Source organism: Opisthocomus hoazin, chromosome 3 (assembly GCF_030867145.1).
Source record: "Opisthocomus hoazin isolate bOpiHoa1 chromosome 3, bOpiHoa1.hap1, whole genome shotgun sequence".
Classification (NCBI taxonomy): domain Eukaryota; kingdom Metazoa; phylum Chordata; class Aves; order Opisthocomiformes; family Opisthocomidae; genus Opisthocomus; species Opisthocomus hoazin.
The window spans coordinates 14393766-14408038 of record NC_134416.1 but is presented as its reverse complement, the minus strand read 5'-3'; the positions used below and the strand labels follow the sequence as shown (position 1 = coordinate 14408038).

The 14273-nt window shown below is 48.1% G+C and overlaps 1 protein-coding gene and 1 non-coding gene across 2 annotated transcripts; one reads left to right on the top strand and one right to left on the bottom strand.

Annotated features, from left to right (window-relative positions):
* Nucleotides 1–346: 346 nt before the first annotated feature.
* Nucleotides 347–419, bottom strand: TRNAM-CAU (transfer RNA methionine (anticodon CAU)). The gene has a single exon. It is a non-coding gene; the product is annotated as a tRNA-Met (tRNA).
* Nucleotides 420–2690: 2271 nt separating this feature from the next.
* FAM83A (family with sequence similarity 83 member A) lies at nt 2691–13546 on the top strand. Its single transcript, XM_009935724.2, has 4 exons — nt 2691–3188; nt 6147–6314; nt 7860–7984; nt 13000–13546. The coding sequence occupies exons 1-4, from the start codon at nt 2706–2708 to the stop codon at nt 13544–13546; spliced, it is 1323 nt and encodes a 440-aa protein (XP_009934026.2). The 5' UTR covers nt 2691–2705.
* The last annotated feature ends 727 nt before the right edge of the window (nt 13547–14273 follow it).

The window sequence follows — 14273 nt, the reverse complement described above, 5'->3', positions numbered from 1 at the left end:
AAGCGGGAGGAGTGGGTGAGAAGGCTGCCTTTTTCTGATGACCGTCTTGGACTTTACATCTGATTGATCGTTTTCTCCCTTTAAATATACAAATAAACCCCAGAAGTTTTTGACCAGCACGTAGGGCCGTATGCATAAGCGCTTATGGTTCGTAAAATCTTGTGGTTGTAAATATGCATAAGCACATTTTTTGAACCATATACATTGAAGTAATTATCTCCATGAGCCCACAACCCGGACGTACAGGCCCTTTGCAGCCCTGGAGCTACAGCTGCCTAAGTCACGACAGCAATGACAAAGCCGACGGGCTCGTCCCGCCGCGTGAAGAAAAACAGCAACCCGCCCTTGCCCCGTGTGAGGCTCGAACTCACGACCTTCAGATTATGAGACTGACGCGCTGCCTACTGCGCTAACGAGGCGGCTGTCTGGGGCCTCCCCTCGCTGGTTCTCGGCGGTGCCCCCCGGCCCCGCCCCGCCGGCGCCCTCCCCGCCAAGGCCTCCTCAGCCCCGGCCGCGCCGCGGGGGGACGAGGGCGGGAGGGGCGGCCTGGCCCAGCCCGGCCCCTCCTCCGGCGGCTCCAGCGGGCTCCGTGCCGGTGGGCCCCGCGTGGGACCCCGCAGTGGCTGAGGGGGGCCCTGTGGAAACGGTGTGGGGCTCTGTGGTGACGATGAAGCTCCAGGGTGGCCGTGTGGGTCCCGACGGTGACGGTGTGGGATCCTGTGGTGGCCGTGTGGGACCCCAGGATGACAAGGGAGGGGTTCCCTGAGGTGACAGTGCGAGGTCCCACGGTGGCAACCTCGGGTGGGCTGCGTGGTGGGACCAGGGTGGCTGGGTGGGACGCTGGGGTGACCATGCGGGGCGGTGGGTAACCGTGAGGGGCCCGAGGTGACGGCGCTGGCCCTGGCTGTGCGGTGGGTGGCCCGTGACCGCCCTGCCGGGCACAGGGAGGCCCCAGTCGGCCTTGGCAGGGCGCGATCTTGCACGTCGGGTTAATTAGGCGGCATCATTTCCAGCATGATTGCGTGGAACAGGTCAGCAGCTAATTAGTGACTTCTGGCCGCGTCTGACAGCTGCGGGCGGATGTTGGGGGTGGGGGCAGGGACGGGAAAGTTTTTAAAATCACACCGGGAGCTTGGGGACGGGCCCTGCTGCCACCTCTCCTCAGCTCCAGGTGGCTGTTTCCTGCCCTCCGTGGCTCCAGGATTAAAACCTGAACCATTTTGTACCCTTTTCATTTCTCGTATAGATATATGTTTGTGTCATCCTTGCATATAATTTCTTTTTTTTCCCCTCCATAAGGCGTCTGACGTAGACACAGACCCAGAATCTGGGAGGCCACCCTGGAAAAACTGGGCCTGTGTCACCGAGTGGCCCTGACAACGTCTGTGCTCCCAGGCGCGTTGGTGAGAGTGGCGGGACCCCTTCCCACTCAGACGTGCCCTCGGCAGCCTGTAGCCTCATGCGAGAGGGTAGCACAACCCGGACTGGCACGGGTTGTGCTCCCCTCCGGAGCCACAGCACGCCGGTTTACAGATGCGGAGCTACGAAGGGCGAGGGCAAACCCAACCTGCGTGAGAAAACTGTGTCACACGTGCCTCTGTGTAAAGGCGTGCACACAGGTATTTACGGCGTACCTCAGGCAGGGTGCCTTCCCACCCTGCCTCTCCTCGCCCCCGCGCAGTCATACGAGTCGACCTGGCTCCCCAGAGGCTCTGCGCCGCTCACCCTGCTGCGAACCTGCGCCTCCATCCTGCTAATGACACAGCAGCCCAGCTGCCACGGGGACAACGTGACTCCAGAAGCTGCAGCTGGGGAAAGAAAAAAAAAAAAAAAAAAAAGAACCAACCAAACAGCCCTAAATGTGCACAATCAGGTGATGAGTGTTTGTATTTCTGATGCTTTGAGGCCAGCTCACAACCCTCCCTCCACATAATGTTCAGGATGTTTGGGAAGGGGTATTTTTCTTTTAATAGGATGGCGTAGTCACAAAGCTTTAAAGAAATAAATGAGTGAATCGTCTATGGTAATAGCAACGTACTACGAACGAGCGCAGTGACGAAGTTCAACTCTATTTTTAAGCCCGCCTGGCAGCATGTAGATGCAGGCAGGAGTCCATGACCCTTTCTGCCGTTCTGAAGCTGCGGCCATGGCTGATGTCTCTGTCCCAGTTCAACATCAGAGTTGGTTTTGCTCCCTAACGAATGCTATGGGAAGACAGAGAAGCCTCAAGCTGTTTTGAAGATTGTGCAACGATGCTTGAGAACCTACCTGCTTCTGCCTGAGTGCTTTCCTCGCTCACATTTCACAGGATGCAACAGGATGGGGAATACAACCGAATTGGACGGCCCTGGTAATTGGACTCGAATCCTTCGTATGCCCTGCGGGTGAGGTGGGTGCCTCTCAGATAAGCAATCTAATCAGCTTTGCACTTGTGTCCCATCTGGAAACAGATCGTTGAGGAAGTACACCACTGCCAGAGAAGCAAGCTTCGGGGGTTTTTTTGAAGGTAATTGTACCGAAGAAATCAGGGAGTGTGAATTTGCCTGAGGTAATAAGATCTCTTTATTTTTATTCGTAGTTAATTCGTTCAGCCGAGGCGATTTCACGCCGGAATGCAATCTCCGAACAAGGAGGACGATTGCGCTGCCTGCGCCGCACATACGCATGGTGCCTGCTCGGCAGAACGACTGCTGCGACAAAGAGCCATGAGCCACTCCAGACACATGGGCAAGATAAGGAAGAGGCTGGAGGATATCAAGAACCAGTCCGCGAAGTTGACAAAAGCAGATTTCAGCCACAACGAAAGCATAAGGTTGGCCACCGACGCCTTCCTGGATGGCGGGACAGACTCTTACCTCAAAACTTTAAGCAAAGAGGGTGAGGTGGATTTCCTCTCCTCGGTGGAAGCACAGTACATCAAGGATAATGCCAGGGAGTCGTACTACGCGCAGGAGTCCCTGGCCGCCGACGGGGCGGCTGCGCCAAAGCAGAACGATGCCGGGTCGCTCCCTTCAGGGACCTACTTCCCCACCATTTCTGACAGCAGTGAGCCAGCTCTGCTGCACACATGGATTACAGCAGAGAAGCCCTATTTAAAGGAAAAATCCACCGCCACTGTGTATTTCCAGACAGAGAAGAACAACAACATTAGAGACATCATTCGCCGGTACATCAACAAGACCACTCAGGTATGGGGAGAGAACTGCTGTTCCCTCTGCACGCGGTTGTCTTCCTGCTCTTAAAAAGATCAGGCAAACGCGGGGTTTGATCCGAGCCAGCCTTGTGCGTTGCAGTGTAGCTTTGCTCTGAAAAGTGGCTGTAAAGAGCCCTTTGGTGAACACAGGCAGTGTTTTGCTTATTTTTTTGGACTCACACCAACACCTTTTCATGTTGGTGACTGAAAAAAAAAGCATTCCCTCTTCTTTTAAACTCCCGTTCACCTGAGAGAGCAAATGTGCTGTCAAAAGGGCAGCTGGGCTCTGTCCCTTCTTGTGCATCACCAGCAGGATGGTTTGCTCCATTGAGACCATTGCGCCAGTAATGAGAATGAAGCTAAAGCGACCTCCGAGCCATCAGTGATTGTTCTGGGGGATTCATGGGAGATGTGGGGGAAGGGGAGCCTGGAGAATGGCGTGTGTGTCTGGTGTGCCAGCAGCCGTCCCCAGAGGAAGGACATCACTCAGAAAAAAAAAAGGTGTTTCATCCCTAGTAAGTTGTCAGTGTCACTAAAAATGCCACGTGGTCTTGATACAGAGACTCTTGGCAGGTGGGAATGGCGCAGATGATGCCCCTGACAACAGACAGGTGACAAGGGGGGGGCACAGAGAGGTGCCAGCCGCAAGCCAGGCTGCCCACACACTGGGAACCAGAAGCTGAGCAGCTGGAGGGTGACAAAATGTCTGTCGTGTGTGTTCTGGCAGCTCTCCTGTTTTCCTGGAAAAAAATAGTTGAGATTTCAAGGCTGTATTTACCATCATCCCAGGGTTTTCCCCTTGTATAAACTGGAGACACCACTAGCATTTTCACAGGGAAATGGTCAGGAACAAAACCAGGCTGTCGTGCCTGCTGTCCGGCACAGCCTGCTACAGTTACAGACTTTCGGTTTGTTACTCTCCTGCAAGGGCAAGCGCCTGGGTCTGCTAACAGGGAGTGAAATGGCAGGGGAAAAGAGTCTCCACTGGCAGCTGCTCTGTCAAAGGCTACAAGTGCTCAGCACATCACAGGAATCACAGATCAGTCAGGTTAAGTTGGTGGCATCAGAAAGAAAGGTGACAGAAGGAATGTCTCTGGAATAATAAAATAAGCATCAGGTCGAGTATCAGCCCAGGCCAATTTTCTGTCCCGAGAGGAGAAATTTTGTCTTCCTTTTCCTTTTTCTTTCTTTTCCCCTTGTGTTCTGATACAAGGGCAACAATTCTGATGCCCCTTGTAGGGGAGAAGGTGGGAAATGTAATACAAATCCATGCTTCCGTGACCTTCTTAACCATCTAATTTACGTTACAAGATGGTGCTGGAGCAACACTTACACACAGTATAAATTTGGCAACTGCTTTTTGAGTACAGCTTTTCAATGGCACCATTTATTAATTAGTATCTGATAATGGGCCATCCTGGATAGCCTAGCATTTGGTATATCCATTAACAACTTAAACAACAGCATAAAGACTGTGTTTATGGTTGACACCAGACTGCAAAGGACTGACAAGCAGTGCTATAATCTTGATACATTTGTGGAATAGGCACGAATCATAAAATGAAATTCAATCAAAAGAAGCGAGAAGTACTGCAAGTAAGAGCGGAAAGTCAGGTGCAGAAATACAAACTGCGAACAGCTGGTGAAAAAGCAGTGCTAGAGAGAGTGGTCTGGAGCTACAGCGAGGCTGGATGCAGCCTTGTGCCATTTATGAAGATGAGATGAGTTAACAGCAAGCGTGGATATAAGATATTGGACATAATTGTGCCACTTACCCAGCACTGGCAATGCCCTTTCTGAAGCACCGGGCTTTGGCAGCAGGAGGAAGGTGTGGGATCCTCGCTGCTCTGCACATCATTTGGCTTGCCTGAACAGGGTGCTGGCCACGCAGGTTGTGCTTGGGCTTGCAGGCTTGCCTCATGGGGGCGAAGGGAATAAGCTTGCTGGCAGGTGTGGGCACAGGCTTTGGAGTGAGATTCAGTGCAAGCTGGAAGCAATTAGTAAGATCTGGAGAGATACTGTGAAGTTTGTTTTGACTGAAGGTGATATCCTGCATGTGCAATTATCAAGGGTTCCCTTTCCAGGCAATGGAGAAATGGGCACCTTCTGAAGTACTGACTGGGCAGAATTGCCCTGGGGAGATGAGCCTTTCCATGGACAATCGCAGATGTGAGTGAAGACCAGCACCTTCATGAGGCCGTGCCCAATGCTGAGCCTAGGGGCTAGGCAACATTTTTATATCATATTTACAGTTCCCTTCGTCCATGCTGCTGGAGGCTGTGAATTGAAGCAGCTGTTGGGGTTTTTATGCCCAGTCCCGAGACTTTTACACACTGTTCTGCCAGTTGTGAATTGGGAAGCATGGATGTGTGGTTAAATTGAAACAATTAGTTTATAAATCATATTAAAAAAAAAAAAAAAGATGGAGCTGTTGCAGTCTGTCGCCTCATCACAAATGACAGAGTGAGGATTTAAAGCCAGAACCGTTCCAGGCGTAAGTCATAACAAAGAAAGCGTCATCCAGTGATTCTTGCTACATGCATGTGACTTACGAAAGCTAGTCAGCCATTTGGCAAGGGCTGTGGTCTCTTATTTTAGCTACATCTTTATTATTCGCCGATTAGCGCTTCAATGTATTTCCTAGTGCTGAAATCTCACCTACAAATTCACGGGTCATCTTGTGTTTTATGATTAAAAGAGCTTAACTGAAGTGCGTATGTTGTGTGTTACCTGGCTTTGTAAGAGCAATAAAACAGTGGCGCAACGTGTCTCACCGACTTACTGATTCAGGCACTTAGGGAGAAAACCAGAATAAATATCCATGTACATCTCCAAAGATTTGTGTTTGCTGGAATGTTTTTTTAAAACAAATAAACTGCATTTCAGTGGCCTCACAGGCAACTTTAAATTATGTAAACTGACTCTGCTAATGCCTCTGCTTTTTTTCTCCTAGGTGCTAGCTATCGTGATGGATGTGTTCACAGACACTGAGATTCTTTGTGACCTCCTGGAGGCAGCTAACAAGCGCATGGTGTTTGTCTACCTGCTGCTTGACCATGGCAGTATAAATCTCTTCTCGGAGATGTGTGACAAGTTGCAAATTGCTGAGGATCTCTTCAAGGTACTGTGGCTCTGTGAAGCTTTTAGGCTTGAATTCATCTGCCTAACTTTGGGCACTCTGAGCTAGAAGCATGGTTATGCTAGGGTCAGTCTACCTTGTAATTAAAAGGGAGCAAGAGTTTTCCAAAGGTAGCGTTAGCACACCTAATTCCCCTCTGAAGATTCCCTACATTTTTCCATGGATGTTACAGGAAGTTAAGGCATTTCCATTAGGTCCTTAGATGAAACTAGTCTGGGCCCTGAAGTCTTAAAGCGGAGCTTATGTCCACTAGTAGAGTTGTTGAACATAAGCATTACAGCTGCTTCTGTCTGGTAACTCTGCAGCAGCTGTGGTCTGGCAGCCATGGGTGGCAGGCGCACGAAACTCTTTTGCATAGCAATATTTTGGTCACAGGAGGCGGTTTCTGATAAAACATGTTGATAAAGCTCTGTTTTAAAGACAAAGTCTCAAATTTAGCTGGCTGTTAGCTCAGTCTGCCTTCATCTCTGCCAGAGGGAACTGACCTTGAAAATAACCTGCTAGGGACTGTTTCAGTTGCTGCTTGAGATGCTGTAGGGCACCTGTGGCATCTTCGTGGGGAAGGCCGATACCACAGAGGCAGCAGCCTGCTGGAACAGCAGCTGCAGGGCTGGCAGGAGACCTGAGGGCATCTTACGTGCACCAGACACCTGTGTTCAGCAGCTGAACTCCACCCCAGACATATAAGAAAACCGAAATTAATAAAAGAAAGAACCAAAAAAAGAAACCGAAATTGATAAAACATGCTTGTAACAGTGTTAGGATGTCTGTAATTTCCCACTCCTTAGGAAAAAAATCCTGTGCTACTTATTGTAAGTATGCTGCTACAATGCACAGGCTTCAACAATGTGTGAGCCAAATCCTTGGTGCCGCTCATTTACTTGGTGCCTTGATTCTGCAAAGCGTGCATACGGGCAGCAGAGTCAGGTCTGGGTGCCCAGCCTGCCTTAAGTGCACTTGCTCAGGCACAAGGACAGTGCAGAGCGTCGCACAGGCCAAACTGACCTGCGTCTCCACTCTCGCCTGTGCTTGCATCTGGTCCTGCAGGACAGCATTCACCTGAGCTGCACTAAAAGAGCAGGTCCAGGTGAATTGGAAGAGCAGAGGTTTTGCCCTGCTGTATTGTGCTGTAGCCAACAGAAAACAAGAGACCTTACAGCTAGAGCAAATTGTCGCTGGGGTGTCAGCGGAGGTGACAGACTGCTCTCAGCTATGGGCATGTCTCCTACTCATTTCGGTTGGGGTAGCATTAAGTTAGCGTGGCACAGCACAGCTCCATCTGCCTGAACTTCCACACAGGTTTATATCCCTGTGGAAGCAACTAACCCTGTGGCAGGTGAGAGAGCTTGTCTAGGTTTCTTCTAGCCCCAAACCTTCCAGTATAATATTGGAGAGTCCGTGAAGAAATCATAACAGACATTGGGGAAGTTAAGATCTAATGGCAGTGGGGGGAAAGGGACCTTTCCTTCTGATTTTTAATTTAAAAAAAATATTATTCACTCTATTATTTTTTTTTTTTCTTTACAGAATATTTCAGTCCGTAGTGTTACTGGTGAGGTTTACTGTGCCAAATCAGGCAGGAAATTTTCAGGACAAATACAAGAAAAATTTCTTATCTCTGACTGGAGATATGTGCTCTCTGGATCGTACAGGTGAGATAAGCCATTGCACTTCATGTCTAGGCGCTTTTTAATGATTGTTAGTATTACTTCACCAAAAAGTACCATAGAAATTTTTGTATGGGTGAGAAGTGGGTTTTTTTGAACAAAACCCCCTCATGTTTTCAAATATGTGCCATTTTTCAATAATCCATGTAACTTGCTTTAAAGCTGTTGTTAGTTCTTTATGGAGCAGGGTACTTAATTTAAATGCTCAGAAACTAACATAAACAACTTTGCTGGTGCAGCCCTGGAGCAGAGTTAGACATGTGTATTGCTTAGTGTTATGCTTTCCTCATTGTTTGGGTCCTCAGATGCTGTGATCGTGAGATACGATACATTTTCATCTCCCTCAGGATCCCTTAATGTAGCATATGTCAGTCAGCTTATCTGAGGATTTGTTCTCCGTGTGACAAGTTCAGTGATTAAAGGGAAAACAGAAATACCTCAGAGACTTACTGTTTTTTTCTTGTGTTTCATTAACAGGTAGGCAGTACGTGTCTGTGCAATTGCTGTACCTTCCCTTTTTTTTCTTTTTTTTTTTGTGATCTGAGTCTGTAACTCTCCACCTTTGTGCTGCTATAATCATTTCAGGTAAAGGATGTAGCATCACAGTAACTGGGTTTTTAATTAAGATCCAAGATCCTCTAGTCAGGGAATTTCAGGAGCTCTGAGCTTGCATCACATAAATAAAGTTCCTAAGCCTCATGGCTACACAGATAAGCTTCACAAATGACCAAAGTGTATCCTAGAAATCCAAATACAAAAAGATGAGAGAAAAAAATTACAGAGGTGATTATTTAATTAAAAGGATGAGATTGTTTTTCTTAATCCCGGTTTATGATTTGGAGGCTTAAATGCCTCTAGTGTGATAAGCTGTGCCACCAGGTAGATTACATAGCTATAATAACAAAGGTAAAGGTGTATACGTGGGGTTAGCGTAGGCTGCAGGAGCTCAGCTGTCAGAGAGGCAGGCATCCAGTTTTCATTCAGCTTCCAAATGAACCATCAGGCAAAAATGAGCAAACACTCAGAGTGGGGTTTTTTCATTGGCCGCTCTGCAGGTTTCTTGTTATTTCAGGTTTTTTTTAATCCCTCACCAAAGATGTGTAGAAATGAAACAGCAGATTTTTATAGAAAGTAGAAGTGAAGGATGTGTGGGAGAAGAGGGACAGAACAAGATCTATTTTGTTTAGCCAAGAAACTTCCTTCTGGCTTCTCTTTTCAATCTTGAAAAAAAAACAAAAAGCCCTCGAAGTCCTGTGCAGAGTCACTTCTGTCATTCTCTATTGCTGCTGCACTATCTACTAACCTCAAGAGCCTTGTCAAACTACACAGTCCCCCCTCCAGCAAGCAAGCAGGGAGGGTGGTGAGGAATAAATCTAGACACTATTTAACTTCAGCATGCTCAGCACCAATTTGCAGATTCACATGGGTTATAGCTGACTATCAGTACGTGGCATTTTTGTAGGCTTGCTAGCTCTCGCTTTATTAATATGAAAGTTTTCTGTTATCCCTAAGCCAGCCTCTGCAGGTACAAACAAGAATGACGTTGAGTAAAACAGACTCAAACTCTTCTGTGATGCATTTGTTGGAAATCAGATTGGAACAGATCTTAAAACTACAGCAGATTTCACTGAAGTGTTGTGCTCTGCATGACTGTGTAACAGTGGTTGGGGGAACAGTTTCAGGAAATAAAATGGCCCTTCAAGACGTACTGCTCTAAAAGGGACCCTGGCTCCCTGCTTCTAGCCAAAGTGTTTGGGGACAAAATGTATTTGCCTAATGGACAACAAAGAGGACTGAAGCTGGCAACTAGTTAGAGGCAAAGGAACCACCACCGAGTCTGTGGCGTCTCCTGCTCTGGAGTGGTTTTTAAAACCACGTTAAAAAGCCATTACCTGAGTCAGCGTGGGTAAGCGTGGTCCTGCCACACAGGGCAGGCTGGAACTGAGAAGCTTCCCCAGGCTGTTCCAGCCAGGTGTCTGCACAACTGCAGGCATGAGGAAGTGATGAAGTTACAGTTTTCCTCTCAGTTTTTGTAGCCAGTGCCTGTGGTGTGGGGTTCTGATGTAGTATTTCATTTTGCTGTCTCTGTGTTATACTACTCTATCCTATGGTAACTATGTTACTCCTTTTTTTAAAAAATTAATTTGAAGTTAAATAGCACATGAACTCAGTGCTCCTAAGGAAGGCAAAATGAAAACAGCAGAAAGCCTAAGACCTTGGTCCTCAGGGTCAGCCAAGTGCTGCTCTGGGTGCCACTCTGCAAGCCACTGGCCTCTTCCGAGCCGGCGTCCAACATCTGACACAGGGGTGCTTCGGTGAGAGCATTGGTTCGGGGGGCAGGTTTCGCATACAGAGGTTATCCCACCAGCAGGAAACACTAACGCGTAGGTTAAGTCAAACCCGAGCTCGGCTGAGAAACCCGGTCCTTCCGTTTCAGATTAAACGTGTGCAGTGCTGCCTGTTACCGTAGCTCTGTACACACAAGGGCTGAGAGCGTCCCCAAGGAGCTGCAGCTGCAGTAACGCAGAGGGTACATGCATTAAAAACCAGGTCCAGTGCAAATGAAGATTGGACAGGAGAGGTGAGGTTGATTTCAGACAATCATAGATGAAAGGATCCGGAGTAGGACATAGGTTTTGAGACAGAAGCCTGGAAAGACAGCTGAGAAGTATCTATCAATGACTGAATTTGTGATACACCATTGGCCCCAAGCTAGGCAGTACTTCTTTCTGCTCTTTCTCTTTCTGATGTGCTTCACTCAAAGAGGCCTGGTAAAAGAATGATCCTTCTTGGCAGATAGTGACACTACCAGACTTCTCAGAGCCTTTCCCAAAAGAGCACTCGAAATTGTGAACTAAGGAGCAAAGTTAGTCTAAAACCTAAACAGTGAATTTCCTCTGAGAATGAAGCCAATGAAAACCTATGTTTTCCAAGTCTCTGTGTCTGGTTCTGCTTTGTTCTTCAGCAAAGTGCACAGAATGTAAATTACTGTGACTCACTACATGAAGTCCACAAACATTTCTCTAAAATCACAAAGGTCTCACCTTGTTACTCTACAGCTGACTCATTTGACATCAGTCCAGGGAGAATCTTTGGGCTATTAATTGGATCCAGCTTCCTCTGCTGCAAGGGTTACAGATAAGATCAATGAGCCACAAATGAGTATCTGTTGTCAGGTACTCTGGGAAGTTACATGTGGGAGTAAATTATCCAAATGGGGTGCAACAGCTTTTTCCTCTGGTTTTGTTGGGTTTTTAATAGCCATTTATAAGTGTAATTGGTTTTTACTTCCCTCTAAATTTTCTTTTATAAACTAGATGTAAACACATGAAGTATAAACCTGCTATCTCAGCCCTTTCATGAGTTTGCAATCTTCAGCATAGATATCCCAGACTTATTGTGTGTGTTTTTGTATTTGTTCCTGGCTTATTATCTCCCTGACAGTTAGACAAAGGCCACACGCAAAGGTTTAGAGCGTGCTTCTTCGGGAATAAAGGCAGTGTTGAGCCAGCACAGCAGATGTTGCCCGCACAGCAGGGAGTTAACTTGCTGTGCTTTTTACCTCGTCTCCCAGGGTTTTGTCCATATTTGGAATGATTTGAACAAAGTAGATGAGAAGTACCTGTATTCTAGTAACTTATCGTGTATTTTCATGTCCAGTCATAAAAGGTACAGGACATATCGTAGGGTTGCCAGGTGGCGTTGAACTAGTGATTTCTTCACTCCTGCCCTTGCACCTGAAGCACCACTACAAGCCCACTGTATGCCCCAAACCCGACCCTCTTTAGGAATGCTTCGACCAGGCGGATGTAAATCGTCTGTCTGTGTTCCCTTAGCACCAGCTCAAGCTGCCAGTCCCACCGAGTTTCACGGGAGCTTTGTCAAAACGTGACAAGAACAAGACTGGAAGTGCAGGCACCTGCAGCCAAATCTGGCTCTCGGCAATCCTTGTGCAAAGCCAGCGCAGCTAATAAAGTCACACGGGAATAACCGGGGCAGAGTTTTGCCAACACAGAATAACCTCGGGTTCAAATCCGGCGCTGCTCTGCATCCTCTGCTGCACGGCTCGAGCTCCGGTCAGCTCAGGGAGTAATTACATTTCATTCTCTCAACTATGCTCATTTTATTGGTGCTGCTGCTGCTCAGACAAGGCTGCCTGCACAGCACAACCAAGCTGGTGTGTGGTTTTGTGAAAGAGCACGAATTTATGTTTGCCAAGTGAATTAAGGAATCGCATAAAAGAAAAACAACTTAAAAGCTGTGGGATGTCTTAAGGTGTGTCTGTGGACTACCAGAATGAAAGCTATCGTGGCATTTATCTCTTACGTTTTAGCAAAGAAGGTTGGGCTTTTTTTGAAAGGCTGTAGGAAATATTTATCATTTGGTTTTCTCTGTAGCGAAGAAAATGAGCATTTATCAGGCATGGCGGTTTGTTTTGTAGGAGTGGGATGTTACAGGCTGGGTTTTTACGTGTTTCTCTTGACCAATGCAGAAAAAGCAGGGCAAAATGAAAACAAAGGATAGCTATTTTTCACTGGTCTTTCTAATGTCAGTTTTGAGTGGGTGAGAGTTACCAGGTGGCACAGCACTGCAGGGAAGGTGCAACTTAGATGCATGCAGATGAGACATGGCAAGACCTCACCTTAAGCACTGTGTGTAGAAGAGGGGTGCCCAAAAGAGGGGTCTAAAATCCTTGCTGTGTGCTGTATCTGACATTTAATTCTGCAGTGGGTCTGGATCACCACTCCCTTTAGGAGGTTGTATAAATTGACAAGGTTTCTTGAAGGTTTTTAGAGGCAGCTGCAATAACAAAGCTTGATCCAAGTCAAAGAGCACTGATGTGAACTGACCTGAAATTCAACCGCGACACCATCTTCATCCTGTGTTTAGACAAGAAGCTTCAGCAGTAAAACGCATTTGCCTTTCGCACCACCCCTGCAGGGATCTCAGTTCCTAATGGCTGACATTAACGCTAACTCCTACCTTGTCTTTCCTTCCAGCTTCACCTGGTTATGCGGCCAAGTTCACCGCAACCTCCTCTCCAAGTTCACGGGTCAGGTTGTGGAGCTGTTTGATGAAGAGTTCCGACACCTTTACGCGCTGTCCAAGCCAGTGAGGGGACCCAAGTCTCCACCGCGCACTATGCCCTTCCTGTTCAGCAAGCGCTGGGCCCCTCAGCGCAGCCTCCCCGACAGCAACGAGGGAAGCACCAACACCCTCTCCGACCCCTTCAGCAGCCTCTCAGCCAGCAGCACCCACCAGACCAAGCAACCCCCAAGAACTCTCCTGTTCGGCAGCAACTTCCCCCCGCAGCCGCCCCTCCACAGAGTGAACTCCTTCCACAGCTACGTCTCGTTCACACCCTCGCCACCGCAGAAGGCCATCCCGGCTAACTTCTACCAGCCGCCATACGTGGCCGATAACCCTGCAGTTCTGTACAGCAACATGAACGTTTACAGACCTATAAGGCTTAGGCAAGAGGAACCAAACAGGACGGGGTTAAGCTCGCCCTGGAGATGCCTCCACAAAGCTAACCTGTTTGCATAATAACCACCTTGGTTTGAATTGCAAGTAAATGTAGTGAGGACCTGTTTAGCAATCGCTTGTGTACTGATGAATATAGAAATTCTGTATAATACAAAATGAGGATGATTTCAAGCCTCTTGTTTTGTTTTGCTGTTTATGGATGCTTCGTTTCCCTAATTAAAAAGCCAAGCCTGCTAAGATGGAAACCTTGGGTGCATCGTGATCCCAGGAAGAACACGTCTGAATAATGCTGCTCACAGTGCGACACTGGCACTGCCTGTCACCTGTCCTTGGTAGCACATTTGTGTCGCTGGTTTCCATATGGCCAGGCACCTGACAGCGGGGCTTATTACTGTGCATTTTATGCCTTTGCATAAGGAGAGTGAAGGCTGCTATTGACGTGCCAAACCGACGCAATGCTGGCAGCAGCAGTCCAGCTTCGTGCTGTCATCGCACTGTAATCTTGATTTAGGAGGGCTGCTTTAGGGCTGATGGGGAAGCACCGCTTCCACCTTCGCGCCGTCTCCGAGCTGACCACCTGGGGTGCTCAGCAAGGACGCCTGTTCGCGGGGTTTCTAGGAAGGGCCCTGCTAACCACGACATGGACCGACAATTCAGGTTACGGAGAACGCCTTGCAGCTGCCGTGTGCTCACTTCCACTCATTAGAAACACGGAGGACGCCTTGCAGCCGTGCTCACTTCCACTCATTAGCAACACGGGTGTGTTCCAGCACGCTCTGTTGCAACC

Bases quoted from the DNA above. Each gene is read 5' to 3' on its own strand.
- FAM83A (XM_009935724.2), top strand. From the start codon at position 2,706: ATGAGCCACTCCAGACACATGGGCAAGATAAGGAAGAGGCTGGAGGAT. The intron at 6,315-7,859 runs GTACTGTGGCTC...TTTTCTTTACAG, and splicing joins TTGCTGAGGATCTCTTCAAG to AATATTTCAGTCCGTAGTGT. The intron at 7,985-12,999 runs GTGAGATAAGCC...CTTTCCTTCCAG, and splicing joins GTGCTCTCTGGATCGTACAG to CTTCACCTGGTTATGCGGCC.